This window comes from Ochotona curzoniae, unplaced genomic scaffold (genome assembly GCF_017591425.1).
Source record: "Ochotona curzoniae isolate NIBS_2020 unplaced genomic scaffold, NIBS_Ocur_1.0 contig_4838, whole genome shotgun sequence".
Lineage (NCBI taxonomy): Eukaryota > Metazoa > Chordata > Mammalia > Lagomorpha > Ochotonidae > Ochotona > Ochotona curzoniae.
Window position 1 is genome coordinate 1,028,122 of NW_024466399.1, and position 17,223 is coordinate 1,045,344.

Below are 17,223 nucleotides of genomic sequence, written 5' to 3' on the forward strand. Positions count from 1 at the left end.
GTAAGTTTTGATACAAAAATGTTTGCTATCCAAGCATTTTTTTTTTTCTCATAATACACATTTCCATAAACTTTCGGAAGAAAACTTTTTGTGCCAGGGATGGGAGGGGGCGTCACTTCAAAAAATCATTGTGCACCACCAACAAGCGGCTCTTTGAAGGACACACTCACGGGGTGGGCCACGATGCATTGCTTCACGTGCGCCAGGCCGGCGAACAGCTTGGAAGGCAGGAGGCAAGAGCTGGAGCTGCTCAGAACTACTCGGTCGTCCACCATGCGATCCAACTGAGCAAAAATCTTCTTTTTCAGGTCCAGGTTTTCCGGAACGCATTCCTGAGGAGGACACAGTGTGTTACCACCCTTGGCCCCTGCACTCAGGCGCCAAGCACATCCCGTCACATCCACCAACCCATTCCAGCACTTTCACGGCATTAGAAAACCACCTGCAACACCCAAGAACAAGGGAAAAAACTGCTGAGGAGACGATACAAGTTGATAACATTGCCGGTGAGTGATGACTGTATGGGAGTTTGCCATTCTTTCCAGCCTGACGTAGCTCTGAACATTCTCATCATTAAAAAAAAAAAAAAAAATCTTAAGTTCTCATAATTATCAAGTCCGCCAACCATCCGGGGGTGGATGCCGCAAACTGAACACATAACAGCCCCCCGAGGCAAAGGCGGTGGACACCCACACCCATCACCAGCACCTGTTTTCCCTGTCTGCCTGACCACCAAGCAACCAATCTCCAAGGAAAAATTCCCATCCTCACCAAATGGACACACACTTTTGACGTGTCGTTGTCCAAAAGATTTCTCAAGAATCCGCTTCTAATTGGAAATCCGTTTTGGAAAAGGCCTGTGCTTCTGAAAGGCTAAAATTACATTTAATGGGGCTGGGGGAGGCAGGGAGTGAAATCGGTTGGATTAATTGCTACAGATAACACCGCTCTGAAATTCTAATTACACAGCTGGGGCGGACGTGAGAGGAATCCTCAAGTCCCAGCCAGTCCAGGCAAGGCAGGCTCCTGGGAATAGGAGGGTGGGCAGTGGACAGAGGGAGCTGGCATTGCCCATACCTCCTGCATTTGCAACCCCTGAAGATCAGCCCAGGAGTCTCTCCTGCTGAAGGGGGTCCCTGCTCATCTGGGGGCAACAGGTGCCGCAAGAGAGGCAGTGTGGCTCCCAAATGGTTCCTCGTGAGGTTAGAATAGCGAGGCCTACCACAGTTGTATAATCACCCGAGGGTCCTCAATGGGGTGCTTGTTAAAAAATGCATATTCTCAGGTCCCATCCCGATGGAGCGAATCCGTCTCCAGGATAAGGGCCAGGCAGTTGCATGTTTAACATGCATCCCAGTGATTCCTGTTCCAACTAAAGTTTGGGGACCACTCCTTAGAGGCAAGCCAAGTGTGGGTATTCCTGTGCTCAGGGGGGTGATGAACGGATATATCCCAGAGGAGTCTCCACTCCAATTTAATCTCAGAGATCCTCCCCCCGCCCCAGCTACTCTGGGACAACCGCGTATGCCCTGACAGGAAACAGTAGAATAGTGGGTCCTGGGAAAGGTCAAGGAAATGTGTATTCATTATGAAAACACTGTGCATGGATTTCTATTATTTCTATGTTTGTTTTGCACCAAAAAAAAATCTTATGTTTTAATTTCACTTTTTGGACGTTCCCTCATATTAGCACTTTGGTCATTTCAGAGTTGTTGATGACCTGGTCAGTTTCACTGAACTGTTAGCTAAACTGCCATTGCATGTAAAGCAGTGAAAAGGACCAAAAGTGTTCAGATATTGGTGCTGATGTGCTAACCAGAGCTTATTTCCCTCTAACTTAAAGAAATAACACAAGTCTTTAAAAAGGCCATGGAGAATACAAAGTATTAAAAAGTTATGTATTTCAAAAATGTCTTGCACCAAGAGCAGCGAAGTGCACTTTTTTTTTTTTTCATTCTTCAAGAACTTTCCAAAGTCTCCTATTTTCAGGTCTAACAATAATCTAATCATCAAGAATATAGACTATCTTAAATTCAACTTTGGTAACACAACCTATGATTTTCACTTCCGCACCATCCGCTCTGAAGTTAGGGAGTCAACATTGTGCTTGCTTTATACTCTCAAAAAAAAAACGTGATCAAGTCATGTGAAATTTTATTAAGAACAAAAGGCCACATAAGCAGCACATCTCAAAGACAGAAGAAAAATGGAGTCATTTAAGAACTGTTAAAGCCCATTGTGCCCAGGTCGCTTATCAGCGGGGAAAGAGCTACCGAAGCTGGCTGCCTGCATTGAGTTTTTCCTGGATCAGTTAAGTCTGCAAGTTGGGTTAAGTTTAAATGGAGCCTTGTAGCAAAGCCAGAGATTCAGAGTGGTGCAGATCCTGTTTAAGCTCCTGAAAGAGACCTCCTTGAATGGGCCCATTGTGAGTCTGTCATGCGCATTCTCCCCTGAAATCCTATGCTTTTCTTCAGATCGTCTGATTATCAAAGAGGCAAGAAAACTCGAACCAGAGGAAACCCAAACCTGCTACAATTATGTAAAGGTTTTTAATGGCACTTTGGCTTGAGGTTTTGTTGTTGCTGCTATTAAAAAATAAATAAATAAATAACCCGATTGTGTGGGATGCAGGGGGCCAAAATTCTAAGCGTCCATCCATCTATCCGTGTCACACCTGAGTTCATTTCCTTGCCATTCATTTGAATCCCTGTGGCCTGAGAAGGGGTGTGTGTGTGTGTGTGTGTACACGTGCAAGTGTGTGTGTGTGGAGGAGATGGAAGGAGGCAACTCCTAGGGGACTGGGCTGTGCTCTGTGCACTAAGGGACTGGGAAGAAGGGGACAGAGCCCCTGATACAATGACATCGGAGAACTCACTGTACCGGCTCCCTTGAGCCTCAGCGGGGAAGCCACAAGCGCACCCACAGTCCAGCAGAGGAAGAGTGGGTGAAGTGCCGCGTTGTGTCCCGGCCCAAGGCTGGGTTCAGTTGTCACTGGGACAGCACCCCGCTGAGCACCGGCTTCTGCTGGGGTCAGTCCTGCTCCCATCCGGCAGGTAGGAGACGTGACATGTTTGTAATATTTTCATGCACAGACACCACCACAGGCTTGCCCAGATTTGGACAAACAGAACAAACCTCGCGGAAGAGCAAAGCTCAACAACACGTCCTGAATCACAGCCTCCAATGGCGTAGCTGTCCCTCTTCGTTCTGGGGATTCAGTCCCAGACACCGGAAACTACGTTGCATGCCCAACCCTACACATACTGCTTGTTTGTTTTCCTGTGCCTGGATAGTTACAATAAAGTTTCATTTCTATATTAGTCATAGTGAGAAACTGACAATAACAAAAAGGACAACTGTAAAAAATATAGTGTGATAACATTTATAAGATGGAAATGCTTATTACCTTCCATCAATACACATCGTAGAAATATATCATATTATCACACCTTTCCCCGCAAATATGTGTTTAAAATTGAAAGCATTTCTAAGTTATTTAAAACTTCTGAATTCTTTCTGGAACTTTCCAGTCACTCTTTTGGAGTCACAGTTTGCCAGCAAGTAACTAAAACCACACAAAGTGAAGCCATGGCTAAGGGAGGTGAACTCTTCTCAAAGGGAGTGGTGAGACAGCGCGAGGGATGCGGGCAGCCCGTGTCAGAGTGCCTGGGCAACGATTCTGGCATCATCTCCAATCCTAGCTCCCTGCTAGTGCACACCCTGCCATCTTGGAGAGTTCCTGGCTCTTGGCTTGGCCTGATCCAACTCAAGCTGTTGTCAATATTCGGGGAGTGAACCAATGGGTGGACATCCGTGTGTGTCTCTGCCTGTCAAACAAACTTGGCAGCTAAGAAGTGACAGTATGTTTCAACGTTGTCCCTTTCCTCTCTTTTTCAAAGGAAGAACAGTGAAGGATGGCATTCCAGGTCATCCTGTAATGCCTTCAATTCTCATGCATAAGCCTCAGTGTTCTCATCATTAGTAAAAAATTACTTCTGTGATGAATTCAATTCACCAATGCTTTTAGGAAGCCGGCACAGCCACAGTCAGCTTACTGGGTCATTCCAGGGAGAGCACCTGCTCTCGCTCCTGAATTTCATCCCTTTCTTGGTCACATCTACTTGCCAGCACCTATTTCTACACTGCCAATGAAATTTTGCTGAGGAGTCTTCAAAAATCTATCCAGGCATTTTAGTAGGCATCCCGGTCACTGGAAAATTTACATTTGCTAATGCAAAAGATTTGGATATAATCTTCAGTATGGTAATGGCAAGACTCCAGTGCTTAGGGTACTTTACAAACAAGGAAGTCCTATTGGGTAGTTCCAGGCGGGAAGATGTGGCAAGAACAGGAAGCACGAACAAAGGAAAGCCAGCTTCAGGCTGGAACGGAGTGGCTGAGCGCTTGTCAGTGAGCGTTACTGACGTCTCAGCTCCAACCTGTCTCACCAGGGTCACAATGCCCCCCCCTTGAGAATGCACCAGACTCACAGACAGCATGGTCATCCCTCCCAAGATGGAGACACTGCACAACCAGCAGAAAGATGCTGAAATCCACCAGGACAAACAGCACAGGTGCAGGAAACACAGACATCAGCAGAAGTGCATCCGTTTTCAGCATCCCAGGCAACAGGCTCGCCTATGCCCTAACCAGGGCCTCACTTGAACATCCAGACATATTACAATTCCTAAACAGAATCCTACACTAAGTGATCCTAAAGCCAACTACGCACAATCAAGAGAGACTTTTCAGAGCAAAAATCAGCACTTAAAATCTCTAGGAATGTGGCCTCCAGGGCCCAGGGAGGTTTCAGGTGAGACGATGAGGGCTGTGTGCTTTGAAGAGCAGCAGGCCTGTCTCGGGTGGCCACCCCGAGCGCGCACAGGCCAAGCCTGCAATGCTGACTATGTGTCCACTCCCATCTCCACACGAATCACTTTCTTTGATGCTGACCTCTTACAAAACAACTCCTTCAGAACTAGGTCCAAACCACACACCATGAGAAACAACGCCAGCTTGCACGTGTTGCGCAGTTTACCTGCTCTTTCTCTCAAGGTAAAAAAAGTGAAACTATGAAATATACTTTTGAAGCAAAATGTTCAAAGTGGAATAAACACAAGGTTGAGAACTGGTAAACTACCAAGAATGATTTTTCAAATTTTTATTTCTTTCTTTGAAGAGGTAGAGAAAGACAGAAACCTAGACATACATACAGAGATTTCCTGTCCTGGTTCCCATCCCAAAAGTCAGAGTTGGGAGTGCAGCAGGGACTCCATCCGGCACGCTGATATGAGACGGGACACAGGGGTCTTAACAGCTACATCCAACACCTGCCCCAGCACGTTGATTCGCAAAAGCAATACACAACTTTAAAAACTATAGTCATATTAAAATTATATGAAAGTGTACATTGAAAGAAGGAAGTATACAAAAATGTTGTCAAGATGGTCATCTTGCAATTTCCAGTGACATGGCACCCAGGTGCCTTTGCGCTAGCTGGGTTGGTAGGGGGCCTCGGAGATGGCACAAGTGGGCTCATGTGGGGGCCAGGCAGGCAGAGCGAGCCTGGGTACGTCCCCATGTGTTTGGTCCCAGGCAGTGTTGGGGGAGGAGGGGAGAGCCCCAGATTGCATGCTGGCTTGGTCTGTGTGGTGGACCGGGTTTGGGGAACTTTAAATGGACCTGAAACTTGGGTGTGCAGAGGGGTAAGGTCCCAGGCCAGCACAAGTGCCAGCAGCTTGGGACCCTAGTGGGCAGGCAGAGCTCCAAGCCAGCACACCACACCACCAGAAGACTGGGCTGGGGAACTCCTGCCTTCCTAGGCACAGGGACTATGGACTGATTAGGAAAGGGGGTAAGGAGATGTGTGACAGAGAGGACCACTAAGGGAGTATGTTACAGGAGAACAGTGACTTCTGAGGGGCTTCAATTCACAAGGTCACATGCACTCACCAGCATAAGCTGGAACTGGGTGAAACCTGGGTGAGGCCAGGCCACAGCATCCACCGGCAAATGCCAAGGTGAGGTGAGGCATGCCAGTCTGGGCTACAGTACCCACCAGAACATGTGGAGTTTCAAGGACTCCTGCTGGGCCGCTGCTCCCACTGGTGAGTGTGAGAACTGCAACTGAGAACAAATCAGTCAGGCATGGCTACAATACTTGCTGGCCGGCATGAGAACTGGGTTAGAGGGAGAGCCAGGCTGGGCTAACCACTTGTAGCCATTGGTGCATGCGTAGGTCAGAGTAAATACAGACTGGTTGTGCTTTGCCACAATATCAGCTGGCAAAGGCTGGGACTGGGGGCAAGTCCTGTCAAGCTAGACTGCAGAACGACCTGCAGAGTGTAACAGTTGGGGCTGGGAGTGGGCTCTATAGGAAAACTGTGGGTACCTCTCTGATGGGTTGCAACTCCCCTTGGTGAGAATAAGAATCAGGGTTGTGGAAAGGGCATGACATGAGTGTGGGCTGGATGGTGGGGTTGGTTGAGTTGAGCAAGGCTTCAAAGCCCTCTGATATATATGAGGGCTGAATGGAATGCGAGGCAGACTGGGCCAGTCTGCTGCACATACTGGCAAGCTGGGGGTGGGCCTAGTAGGAATTTTGGGTGTCATTCCAACTAGACTACAGCTCCCACTGATGTACATGAGCGTCAAGTGTGTGCTGGGCAGGGCTGGGCTGCAGCATCTATTGGCTTATGTAGGAGACAGGGCTGGAGATAGAACTGACCCAGTAATTGTAAATACCAGTGTGTGTGTAGGCTGCAATGGGTGACGGACTGAGCTGGACCCTGTATTGGCAAGTACACACAAGAATCAGGTCTAGGATCCCCTCAGGTGAGGTTTCCTTGGGGATCCCCCCCCCCCCAAATGAACCACTGGACTCAGAACTCCAACCATGGAGAGAATTGCAGGATCTGTGGTCTGACTGTGGAGTGCGTGTGTCAGAGCTGGGCCTTCTCAGTGGCTACGATGGAACAATGCACAGCACTTCCAGATGCGCATGGAGGACATGGCGGTCATTTGGGGCCTGCAGAGGACACCCGGTACCATAACAGAGAAAGAACAGAACAAATTTGACAACTACCCCAACCAAACACTGACAGCAAACATCTGTGCCAATAAAGACTCCAAGGTGGATGATGCCAGCCAATGGACCTCGGAAGCATTTCCTCATCCTTGGATTGGTGAGATTGACAGCAGTTCAGAAGTATTGAAACCACTTGAGCAGAGCACTCAGCATGCCCCATGTCGGGGACTCTGGGGTGACATCAGGCAGCTGTTCCCATCCCTAGGTAATGAGGTGGTTGGGAGACTGGGCGCGGCTTCTCCTTTAATCTTCCCCTTTACCCCAGAGACAGGAAGAAGAAAAGGAAAATTTGGAAACAATAGTCTCACCCACTTTTCCCTAATCCTCGGCCCTTCCCACTCTAATCGACCATGTAAACATCATCCAAAACACTTTCAAAACAAGATAATTCTAAAATGACAGGGTAAAAGTGTTTTTCTCCTGTTTTCAAGTTATTTTATATTATTATTTTTTTAAAAAAAAAACAGAGCAATGGTTTAGGGCAGTGTCAAGAATTAATGAATAGGCTGGGATTGTACCCTACTTATAAGCTATCCCGGCCAAGCTCCACAGAGTCCAAACATGGAGCGAGCTCCTGAGGTCAGAGGCTGGCGCTGTTAGGCAGATTGGTCTCCTACCCTTCCACGGTAGCGGGGAACATGAGCTGGGCACCCAGAGGGACTCTGGATCTGTCAGATGAGGAACCTTGAGCTGAGAGAACACTAGATTCTATCGTTGACTTTAGAATAAACCTACCAGTCTTGCGTCCCAAGGATACACTATCTCCTATGGTGCAATAAATAATAATCCCCTCTTAGCCATGGGGTTACACCTCAAGCATATGGATGCTTGAAAGTGGGGACAGTCCTGAACCCTGTATATGCCATGTTTTTTCCTATAGGTGCACACGTGTGATGACGTTTATCTCATAAACTGGCCGCAGGCAGAGGTGAACAACGGTAACAGAGTTGACCTTAACAACCTCATCATATGGTTTGCATTTGTTGCTACTGAGAACCTGCGCCTTTCCACTGAAAGGGAGTCCCTCACAGCTTCTCTTGGTTCTTTCTGAATTCCCAGCGCCACTAGGCTTGCGTTCTGGGGCCATAGTGGAGTCAAATACCATGAGGTTACTTCAACACCAGCACTGTGAAACCATGACAATCAACGCAGCAACCGAAACTCGCGGGCCGGGGGAGGGGTGCGCGCTGTGTGGACACACTGGACAATGGCATGGCTCCCGTCCTAGGTGGAATGGAGCAGGACAGTGCGATTTCAACAGGTGACTTGGGAAGGCGTGTAAGTTATAGCTTGTGAGCTGTTTATTCCTCTTTCCAGAATTTTCTATTTCATATTAGAATATTTCTAGTTCATGCTTAACTGAACTGCAGATAAGGAGGGCATGGGGGAGGGCAGAGAATTACCATTCAAATATCCCAGGAAAGACTGCCCAGCGCACAGGGGCCTCCATGCTACTGAGTGAGGGGCTTCCTGGTCCCTTTTACCCAGGGGCACCAAGGAGAATAAAAAAGATATAGAGTCTTAGCCTAGATGATAAAAAAAAAAAAAATTGGGGGCCAAAACATTCTATACAACTCCCAAACCCTCAGTCTTCTCACTCAGCTTGGAAAGATTTCTTTAGCACTAAGTAGCCCCAAGTTAAAAACACATCACCCATCTGGGCAGGACAGCACATGGGCGCATACACCCTACGGGCACCCTCTGAAATAGTCAGGGAGCCTGGATTAACAAAGTTGCAACATTTCTTGAGTGAAGGTGGGGGTAAGGGGAGCTTTGGGATATCATGAGTAATGCTGCTACATTTGAAAGGAATAAATCCTATTGTAAGAATGGAGACTTGAGGTGTCAGCAACTTGCGAGGCAGCCCAGGGGTCATCAGTTGATTCGCTAGCCTGGCCGGTTCCGCTCTCTGCTCCATGGAAGATCCACATTTCTCAGCAAAAAGCCACTCCTTTCAGAAAGACGCAAGGAAGAGAACCAGTGGGCGAGGACCTTACCCACTTTACCCAGCTAGCTATGTCACCCAAACCAGTCCATCAGAGGATGTTTTTTTTATCTACTAAAAACCATTTCTGATTTAGAAAAAGGCAATCATTGACACGGACTGCTACTGTGTTCCAGGTAGGGTTGTGCAGAGCTGTGGGTCCCACCACACTGCCTGGGAGACTGCTGACGGGGAAGCATCTCCAGGAAGCCAGTCCTTAATACTGCCCACACACCTGCCTGCTCCCTACTCCAACAGAAAGTCGGGAAAATTGCTTGATCCCGCCATGGCATGCCACCTAAACATGCAAGGTATTCAAAAACGTACATTATTCAAATATGTGAATGGGATTTTGGCAAAAAAAAAAAAAATTGCAGCAAAACGAATGTATCTTTTTATGCCACTTCTCCATGAAATTTACAAGTTCCCTTTTACTGATTACTAAACACTAAAAAGGAAGGAGTCCTTCCTTTGTGGGAAGCTCGTCTGAAGTGTTTCCAGCCATCATTGTTTTTAAGCTCGACGGCTGAGTCGGTCCATGCGACAGTAGCTTTCCGTGCTGAGAACAGACCGACAGCTCTGCGGCAAACCCGCCAGCACAGGCCTACTGATTTCCTACCCCACCGGAGGGCTGCGAGCGCAGAAACAAATTTCTCAGAGCTCAAAATTCAAGGCTAATAATCAGGCATGGCTGGGGTTCTGTGGACACGTCGGGCAACGCAACATCTGACTCCTTCAACAGGTGACGTAAGCCAACGGAGACAGGAGCGCAAAAACTGGCATTCTGAAAACCCATTGTGTGGCGAAGGGAACTGAAACCAGAATCCTTATGGCCGGGCAAGGAGCGAGAATAGATGTCGGGAGTGCCAGCCCTGCCCCCCGGGGACCGAGGGCCTGCCCAGGGCTGAGGCTAAGCCACAACTCTCCCAGGCTGACAAGGACTGAGTAAGTAACCCAAGAATCCTGTGGGAGCGCGCTCAACGGAGAGGCACGGGGAAGCAGATCCTCCACGGAGGGGCGAGGAAGACGCTGGAAGCTGAAGGTGGAGCAGATACTTAAGGCGGAAAACACACACCAACGACTCTCCCGCCAACCAATCTGCCCCCTGAAACACGGAACAGCACCAGGGGGCAGGTGGGAAGCCTTTTCGGTGCGTCCAGGGTAGCCATAACAATTACAAACCTCAGCCGGTGCTCAACGTCTCACGAGACCAACTCAAACCCTCACGATGAGAGTCTGCCAGGAGGAAAAGTATGCCAACTTGCAGACAGAAAACCGTGTACCCCAGTGTCTACGGTGCAAGGTAAAAATGCCTGAGGAACGCAAGAAAGCGGTAAAAGAAGACACAACCCAAGAGACGAACCGAGGCTCACACTCAGATAGAATTCAATCCTGCAACAATGTGGTTGTAACTATCAATGAACTAGGATGGCGACTATGTTACAGACACCCCCACACCCTCCCCAGCACAGGAGGAATTACCGTACGGGCCACCTGCCCCCAAGCCCAGCCCTGTCCACCCTAACTGGGGGCCCACCTGGGTCTGCAACCCCCCCCCACTCACATAATCAATATTAGAAAAGCAAGAAAAAAAATAGAAATAAAAAAGTTTCTTAAGAGAAACAACTTCAACATTTCATCCTCAACAGATATAATTAACCTCGAAGAAAATTTCAAGGGAATTCTATAGGCAAAAAGGATAAAAAGATACCAGAACAAGAAATAATTAAGGGCCAAGCTAAGCAGGTCATATTTTAAGACCTCTGTATTAATAATCAGATGACTTCTAAGTGTTCTAATTTATCAACTTGGCAGAGACAGTGACCGAGTTTTTAAAAATCAAGACTCAACTCTAACAAGACAAAAAAAAAAATTTATTTTAAATGTCAACCAGTTACAGGACCAGTGTTGTGGCACAGTAGCTTAAGCTGCCGCCTGCAACACTTGGCATCCCATCTAGAAGCAAGGTTTGGATACACTGCTGTGCTTCCGAACCAGCTCCCTGTTAATGTGCCTCGGAAAGCAACAGATGACGACCCATCCCTGCCGAGGAGGGAGGCCTGGATGCAACTTCTCACTCCTGCCTTCAGTCTGGCCCTTCCAGGCTGCGGCAGCCGGTCAGGGGTGAGCCAGTGGAAGAAAACTCGCTCTCTTGCTCTCTCGCTCTCTCTATCTCTGGTCCTCTGCCTTTCAGATAAACAGATAGATCTTTCAAAAAAAAACATATAAAGTCTTAGCTAGGTTAAGATAAAAGAATGGGAAAAACATCTCGCTGGCTAACAATATGGGAACCTGGTGGAGTTCATCAGATTAACACTGGAAGCGGCAGACCTAAAGCAAGGACTGTGGTCAGACACGAAGAGAGACACTCCATCAGGACCGAGAAGTCATCACGGCCTAACAAAACGACCACAGAACACGTGAAGTGGGGGTGGGAACCTTGCACGATGCCGTGATGACGCGTGTCACTACGCAGTCATCCGGAACCCCAAGAGAACCCCAACATCAACTACAAACACTGGGGGACCCTGCTGGGTCAACAGCTGTGACAACATACTGCTTCGGGGGGCAGGGGGCTGATAACAGGGCAGGTCGGGGAGAAGGTTAGGGAAACTTGCATTTTCCCCTTATTTTGCTGTGAAGCCAAGACTGCTCTGAAAAAAAAAAAAATATATATATATATATAATCGATTTTTAACATATTTTTAAAATTCGATACTAATCGCTATTTTTTTTTTTTTAATCCATGAGAACTGAAAGGAGAAATAGATCAATCCACAGCTTTTGCTGGGCGCCTCAGCAACTCTCTCACACAGCACAGAAAAGCAGGTTAAAGACAACCCGGGTGACATCAAGTGACCTGCCCTCCTTCGCGCCAGCCTACCCTACCCAACACACACACGCTCTGCCCAAAGGCACCTGGCGTGTTCACCAAGACACACGCCAGTTATGAAACAAAGCCTAAATGTGCAAGAGCAGAAATCATGTAAAGGATACTGTCTAGCTGTGAGGAAATGAAAGCACGAATCCCTAACAGGAAGGATGCCTGGAAAATCCCCCAATGCTTGGAAAGTACATGAAACACTTGTTAAATAATCCAGGGTCAAAGTGGGATTCTCATGGGGAGTACGGATATTCTGAATTTGATCAAAATGAAAATGTAAAGATGGTTTCACTAAAGCAGCGCTGAGAGGGCAGTATGCATCCTTGCCTGTTGACATGGATAAAGGTCTCGGGTCTTTAATCCAAGACGCTACCTTTAGGAAGAAGAACAGATACCCATGCAAGGAAAGCAGAAGAGATGGAGGCAGCTTCTAGCAGTGAGAGCCCTATGTAGGATGCTTGTGCCCCAAACTGGAGCACTTGGATTCAGCCCACAGCTCCAGTGTCTGACTCTGACCCTGTCGCCACCATGGAAGACCTGGACTGGGTCCCTAGACCCTGGACCCTGGCCTAGCCCAGCCCTGGGTCCCTCTGGGCAATTGGGGAATAAATAAGTGAATGCCAAAGATATTCTCTCTTTTCTCTCCCACCTTCCCCACATCTAAAGTAAATAAAAATTGTTGCAGAAAGCGCATGAAATTGAAACTCCAAATGATAAAGAACATCAAATTTTGTTTCTGGGGAAAAAAATATATGATTGGTTCATATCAAAGCAGACTGAGAAAATAGAAAGAACATGGATATGGCCAAGCAAACTAAAGAGGCGAAGTGGGTTAAGCCACAGCTTGTACCGCCAGCATCCCAATCAGAATACTGGTTCGAGTCCCACCTGTTCTGTTTCCAATCCAGCTCCCTGCTAAAGTGCCTGGGAAGGCACCGGATGGTGACCCAGCCCAGCCACCTGTATGACATGCTTGAACGGAATTCCCGCCTCCTGCCTCAGCTTAGCCCAGTGGATCATAGCCACAAATGTAAACTTCTACACTACAGATGTTCTGGAACAAAACAGCAAGTCTATGTGGCATTAGGTTACACAGGAAATTTTAGATATGATTCGAGTATCAAAGCAAGCAAGCAAGCAAGCAAGAAATCCACCAGCTTAACTCCACTGAAACAAAAAACATCTGTGCTATAACCGCTAAAAAAAAAACATGAATGCCCAAAACTTAAGAGATGTTTCCAAATCATACTGGTGACAAAAGGTCTCCATTTAGAAATTCCTTATGAAATTGAACAAAAAACCCTAGGTTTTTTTAAAGTAAGCATAAGATCTAATAGACACCTCACTACAGAAGGTACATAGATGGCAAAAAGTGTCTGAAAAGATCTATTGTTTGTGGTTAGGAGCACACAACCTAAAGCCACACTGACAGATCCCAAATGAAATTAGAACGCAGAAGCAGACATGCGGTAACAAGTCGGGCAAAGCCGCAGACCAAGAGCTTTGTTACATCATTAGGGGGACCATGAGACTACTACCATCTTGAACAACACTCCCGTCCGTTCTACTAAGGTTAAACACACACGCGTAATCTCATTCTCAGGAATTAACCCACCACGACAGACAGTTTATGATCAAACAAGAACCTGGGTGGAGTATTCATAGTCACTTTAGTAAATATCATTCAAAAGATGGAACTAGCCACAGTGACAGTCCACTGACCTGGTGACTAGATCAACCAACCATGTTACCGTGTGTACCACGGCTTACTCTTCAGCAGTGAGAAGATTCAGGCTTCTGATGGATGCAACGCGCCTGAAGCTAGCATTCACTTAGCTCATGGGAAAAAAAAAAATAAGAACCAAAAGATGACGTATCGTATTTCACCTTCTGGAAAACTACAGGGACAGCAAATGGGTCAGCTGTCACAGGGATGGGCAGGTAGCGTGCACGAGGAAGTGACATCCTTTGGGGATCATGGGACTGCTCAGTGAGGGGTAACTGTGGTAGACACACGACCCCACACATCTGCCAAAACCCACGGCACTGGGCCTGGTGCGATGGCCCAAAGGCTAAATCCTCACCTTGCAAGCACTGGGATCCCACATGGGTGCCAGTCATGTCCCAGCTCCGGGCATCCCTGTTCATGGCCTGCAATAGTCCGTACTGCTTCTGGTAATGGAGAACGACCCAAAGCCTCGGGACCCTGCACCTGCGTGGCAGACCCGGAAGAAGCTCCTGGCTCCTGGCTTTGGATCGGCGCAGCTCCAACCATTGTGGCCACTCGGGGAGTGAACCAGTGGATGGAAGAGCTTTCTCTCTGTGTCTTCTTCTGTGTATCTGCCTTTCCAATAGAAATAAGTAAATCTTAAAAGAAAAAAAAATACTGAGTCCAAATACTTGTCCCTCACGCTTTAATATCTCAAAAGCAGCTCCAGGTTGGCACAGCCCCGTGCTAGGAACTCAGTAACTCACTCTGCTGCTGAGGACCGACACCTGCACACACAGGAACACGCATGCAGTGAGCACACAGCTAGACGGGCTGCGCCAGGGACACTGTGCCACAGGCGGACGTGGCATCGTCGTTGCCTCTGCCACCCCCAGCAGCCGCTGCCCTCACCACCAAGCCAGCTGTTACGTCAATCTTCATTAGCTCACCACCTTTTCCTGGGTGTGCTGGCCATGTGGTTTTTCTCTTTGTGAATTGCTATTCTTTGACCATTTTTCTATTGGAGTCTTTCTTTTTTATTATTATAGCTTAGACATTGAAAATGTTCATTCCTGCTCCTCTGCTTGGCTTCTTTTCCAAAAATATATCACCTACTTATCAGAGAAACGCAGCCCTTCCACCCGCTGTTCCACCCCCCAAACGGCCAAAGCAGCTGAGGCCAGACCAAGCTGAAAACGGAAGTCGAGAAGTCAGTCTCGTTCCTGCATGTGGATGGCAGAGACCCGACGACCTGAACCATCCCGTGACCTCTCGGGGTCAGCGGGGGCAGGATGCCGGAGCAGGAGCAGGGCCCAGCGCGGCAGCTTCTGTCTGACCTGGGCTGCACTCTCTCCTGCATTGGCAAGTTTCCTTTGCACAAACCCAGCACGTGCTTTTACACCTGTGGCTTTCATATCGAGCCCTTCCTCTTCCTCTAGGACCTTTGCCGTCACCCACCTAGTCCATTTTGGCATTTAAATGCTTATTTATTTAATCTGTCGCGTAGAGCTTCCTTCCAGCGTAGATTTATTTTATATAGTATACAGTAAAGTTTATTCATCTTCAGTAAAAAGATCTCAGGATACCGACCACCCCTGATACAAGCAACAAGAGCCCTGGGGCCAACGCTGGCCTTGCTAGCCACGAGCAGACCTGGGCTAGCCTCAGGCAGCTCGGGAGCAGGCAGAGATGTTGGTTAACTCCCCATTGTGGACTGTGCACACCGGCTCTGCATGATGCACGTGTAGCGGAAGCTGATCGGTTCAGTGGTGGACACAGAGAGCAGAATGTCCCTGCACGTACAGAACAAGGATGGACTTCCGGTGTGATGGCTGAAGGCAACATGACGGTAGGACGCTGGACTTTCCAACGTGCTCCGTGCCTACAATGTCCCGAGACACTGCAATGGCAGTATGATGGACTTATGAACATTCATGAGACATCCATTGTAAAACTAGGGGGGAAATCATTCGAGCGGGAGGGACCTTGGGGGGGGGGGGATGGGAAATCCCAGCATCTTTTAAACTGTGTCGTAAAACAAAATAATAAATGAGAGAGGGGCACATTCAGACAGGCCACAGCAACCAGTGGCTCTGCCCGTAGGCCGAGACAACCAGACTGCTTCTGGCGGAAGAGCTCAGCTGGCCAGGGAGCGGACAGACTTCCAGCTCTCTCTGTGCCCTGCTGGAACATCACCCACCCTGCAGGGGTGTGGGCTCAGCACGCTGCTCCCCACGATACCCCTGATCTCATTCTCCTATCACGCACCTGACACCCTAATGATGATCACATGTATGCTGAGCTCAAGATGGAGACGCCATAATTTTCCCCAGAGATCACCCAGACTGCGCCCATTTATACATGCCCAGTAATGGGCATGCCGGCCAGATGCCCCTCGGGGGGCGGGGGAGAGGGCTTCCTGCATTCACTTCTTTTTTTAAGATGCATTTATTTACAAAGCAGAATTTTTACACACACAGGCAGCAGCTTAATGTGCTATGCTACAACACCGGGCCTCCACATTCACTTCTAAATGGGTCCTGCCTCTTTAGACCAGTCCTGCTCCCTTACACGCACCTTATTACCTAAGTCTCTGGCTTGGACTCTCACGCTAAATGCAGCTGGGGACCCCCGGGCCCCACAACGTACGCAGAGAGGAAGAGGAGGGGGCTGCTGAAGAGGACCTCGTGGATTCAGAGAAGCTGGGGGACACTGGGTGAATGTTCTCAGCAAAAGGAAACAGATGCTCGAGGGGACGGAAGCATTAATTACCCCGATCTGATGTTTACGCGATGTTCCTACGTGCCGAGACATCGCACTGTACCCCAAAATAGGTGCAATGACTACATTCAATTAAGAGTGTCAATTAAGAGTTTAAAAAAACGTATACTTAGCAAGACATGGATCATTACACATAGAATAAATTGATTTTGTTGTTGTAAAAGTATATAAACACAAGAATGAACTTTTTCCAAGTCTCTAAAGAATGGAACGCTTTTCTTGGTTTCCAGCAACAGAAAGCTACTTAGAAGCCAGTTACCAGTATTTACTAAACAGATTTCCATCTTGAATGGAAAAAAAAAAAAAGGCTTCACAAAAAAGCGAAGTTGTCTGGGATGAACAAGACTTTTCCTATGGGAAGAAGGCAGCACCCAAGGGTGTGGCCACAGGAAGCCGTTTCCCGGTGGCTTGATCTGGCGGGAGGCAGCGGTGCAAGTGATGTCACGGGAGTCAGGCAAGCGACGCCACAGCCAGGGCTCCATCAGAGACCACGCCCGGGACCCCACCTGCATCCCGTGGGCAGGAAGAAGCGGTGGAAGGGTTTAAAACAAACAAGGACCGGTCAGAAAGCCCTGCAGAAATAACCTAAAGCAATGGTGAGAAAGAGAGGGAGAGCCGGATTCTAGCAGGACCTGCAAAGCTGAGTGCGTCTTGTTGGAGGCGCTGGTCCGGAGTGCAGCATCACTCCCAGGCCTTGGCACGGGTGGTCTGGCAGGGGCAGTGGACCTGTAGAACTCTCTAGAGATGCCGGCTACCGATGACTACCTCATGAGTAGGTG

The 17,223-nt window shown here is 48.3% G+C and overlaps 1 protein-coding gene across 1 annotated transcript in view; it reads right to left on the minus strand.

Moving 5' to 3' along the window:
- Positions 1–17,223, minus strand: part of CRYL1 (crystallin lambda 1) — a 108,398-nt gene that overhangs the window by 35,765 nt on the left and 55,410 nt on the right. Inside the window, exon 4 of the mRNA XM_040988356.1 lies at positions 171–332. Within this exon, the coding sequence (XP_040844290.1) occupies positions 171–332 (162 nt within the window). The remainder of the gene's footprint in view (positions 1–170; positions 333–17,223) is intronic.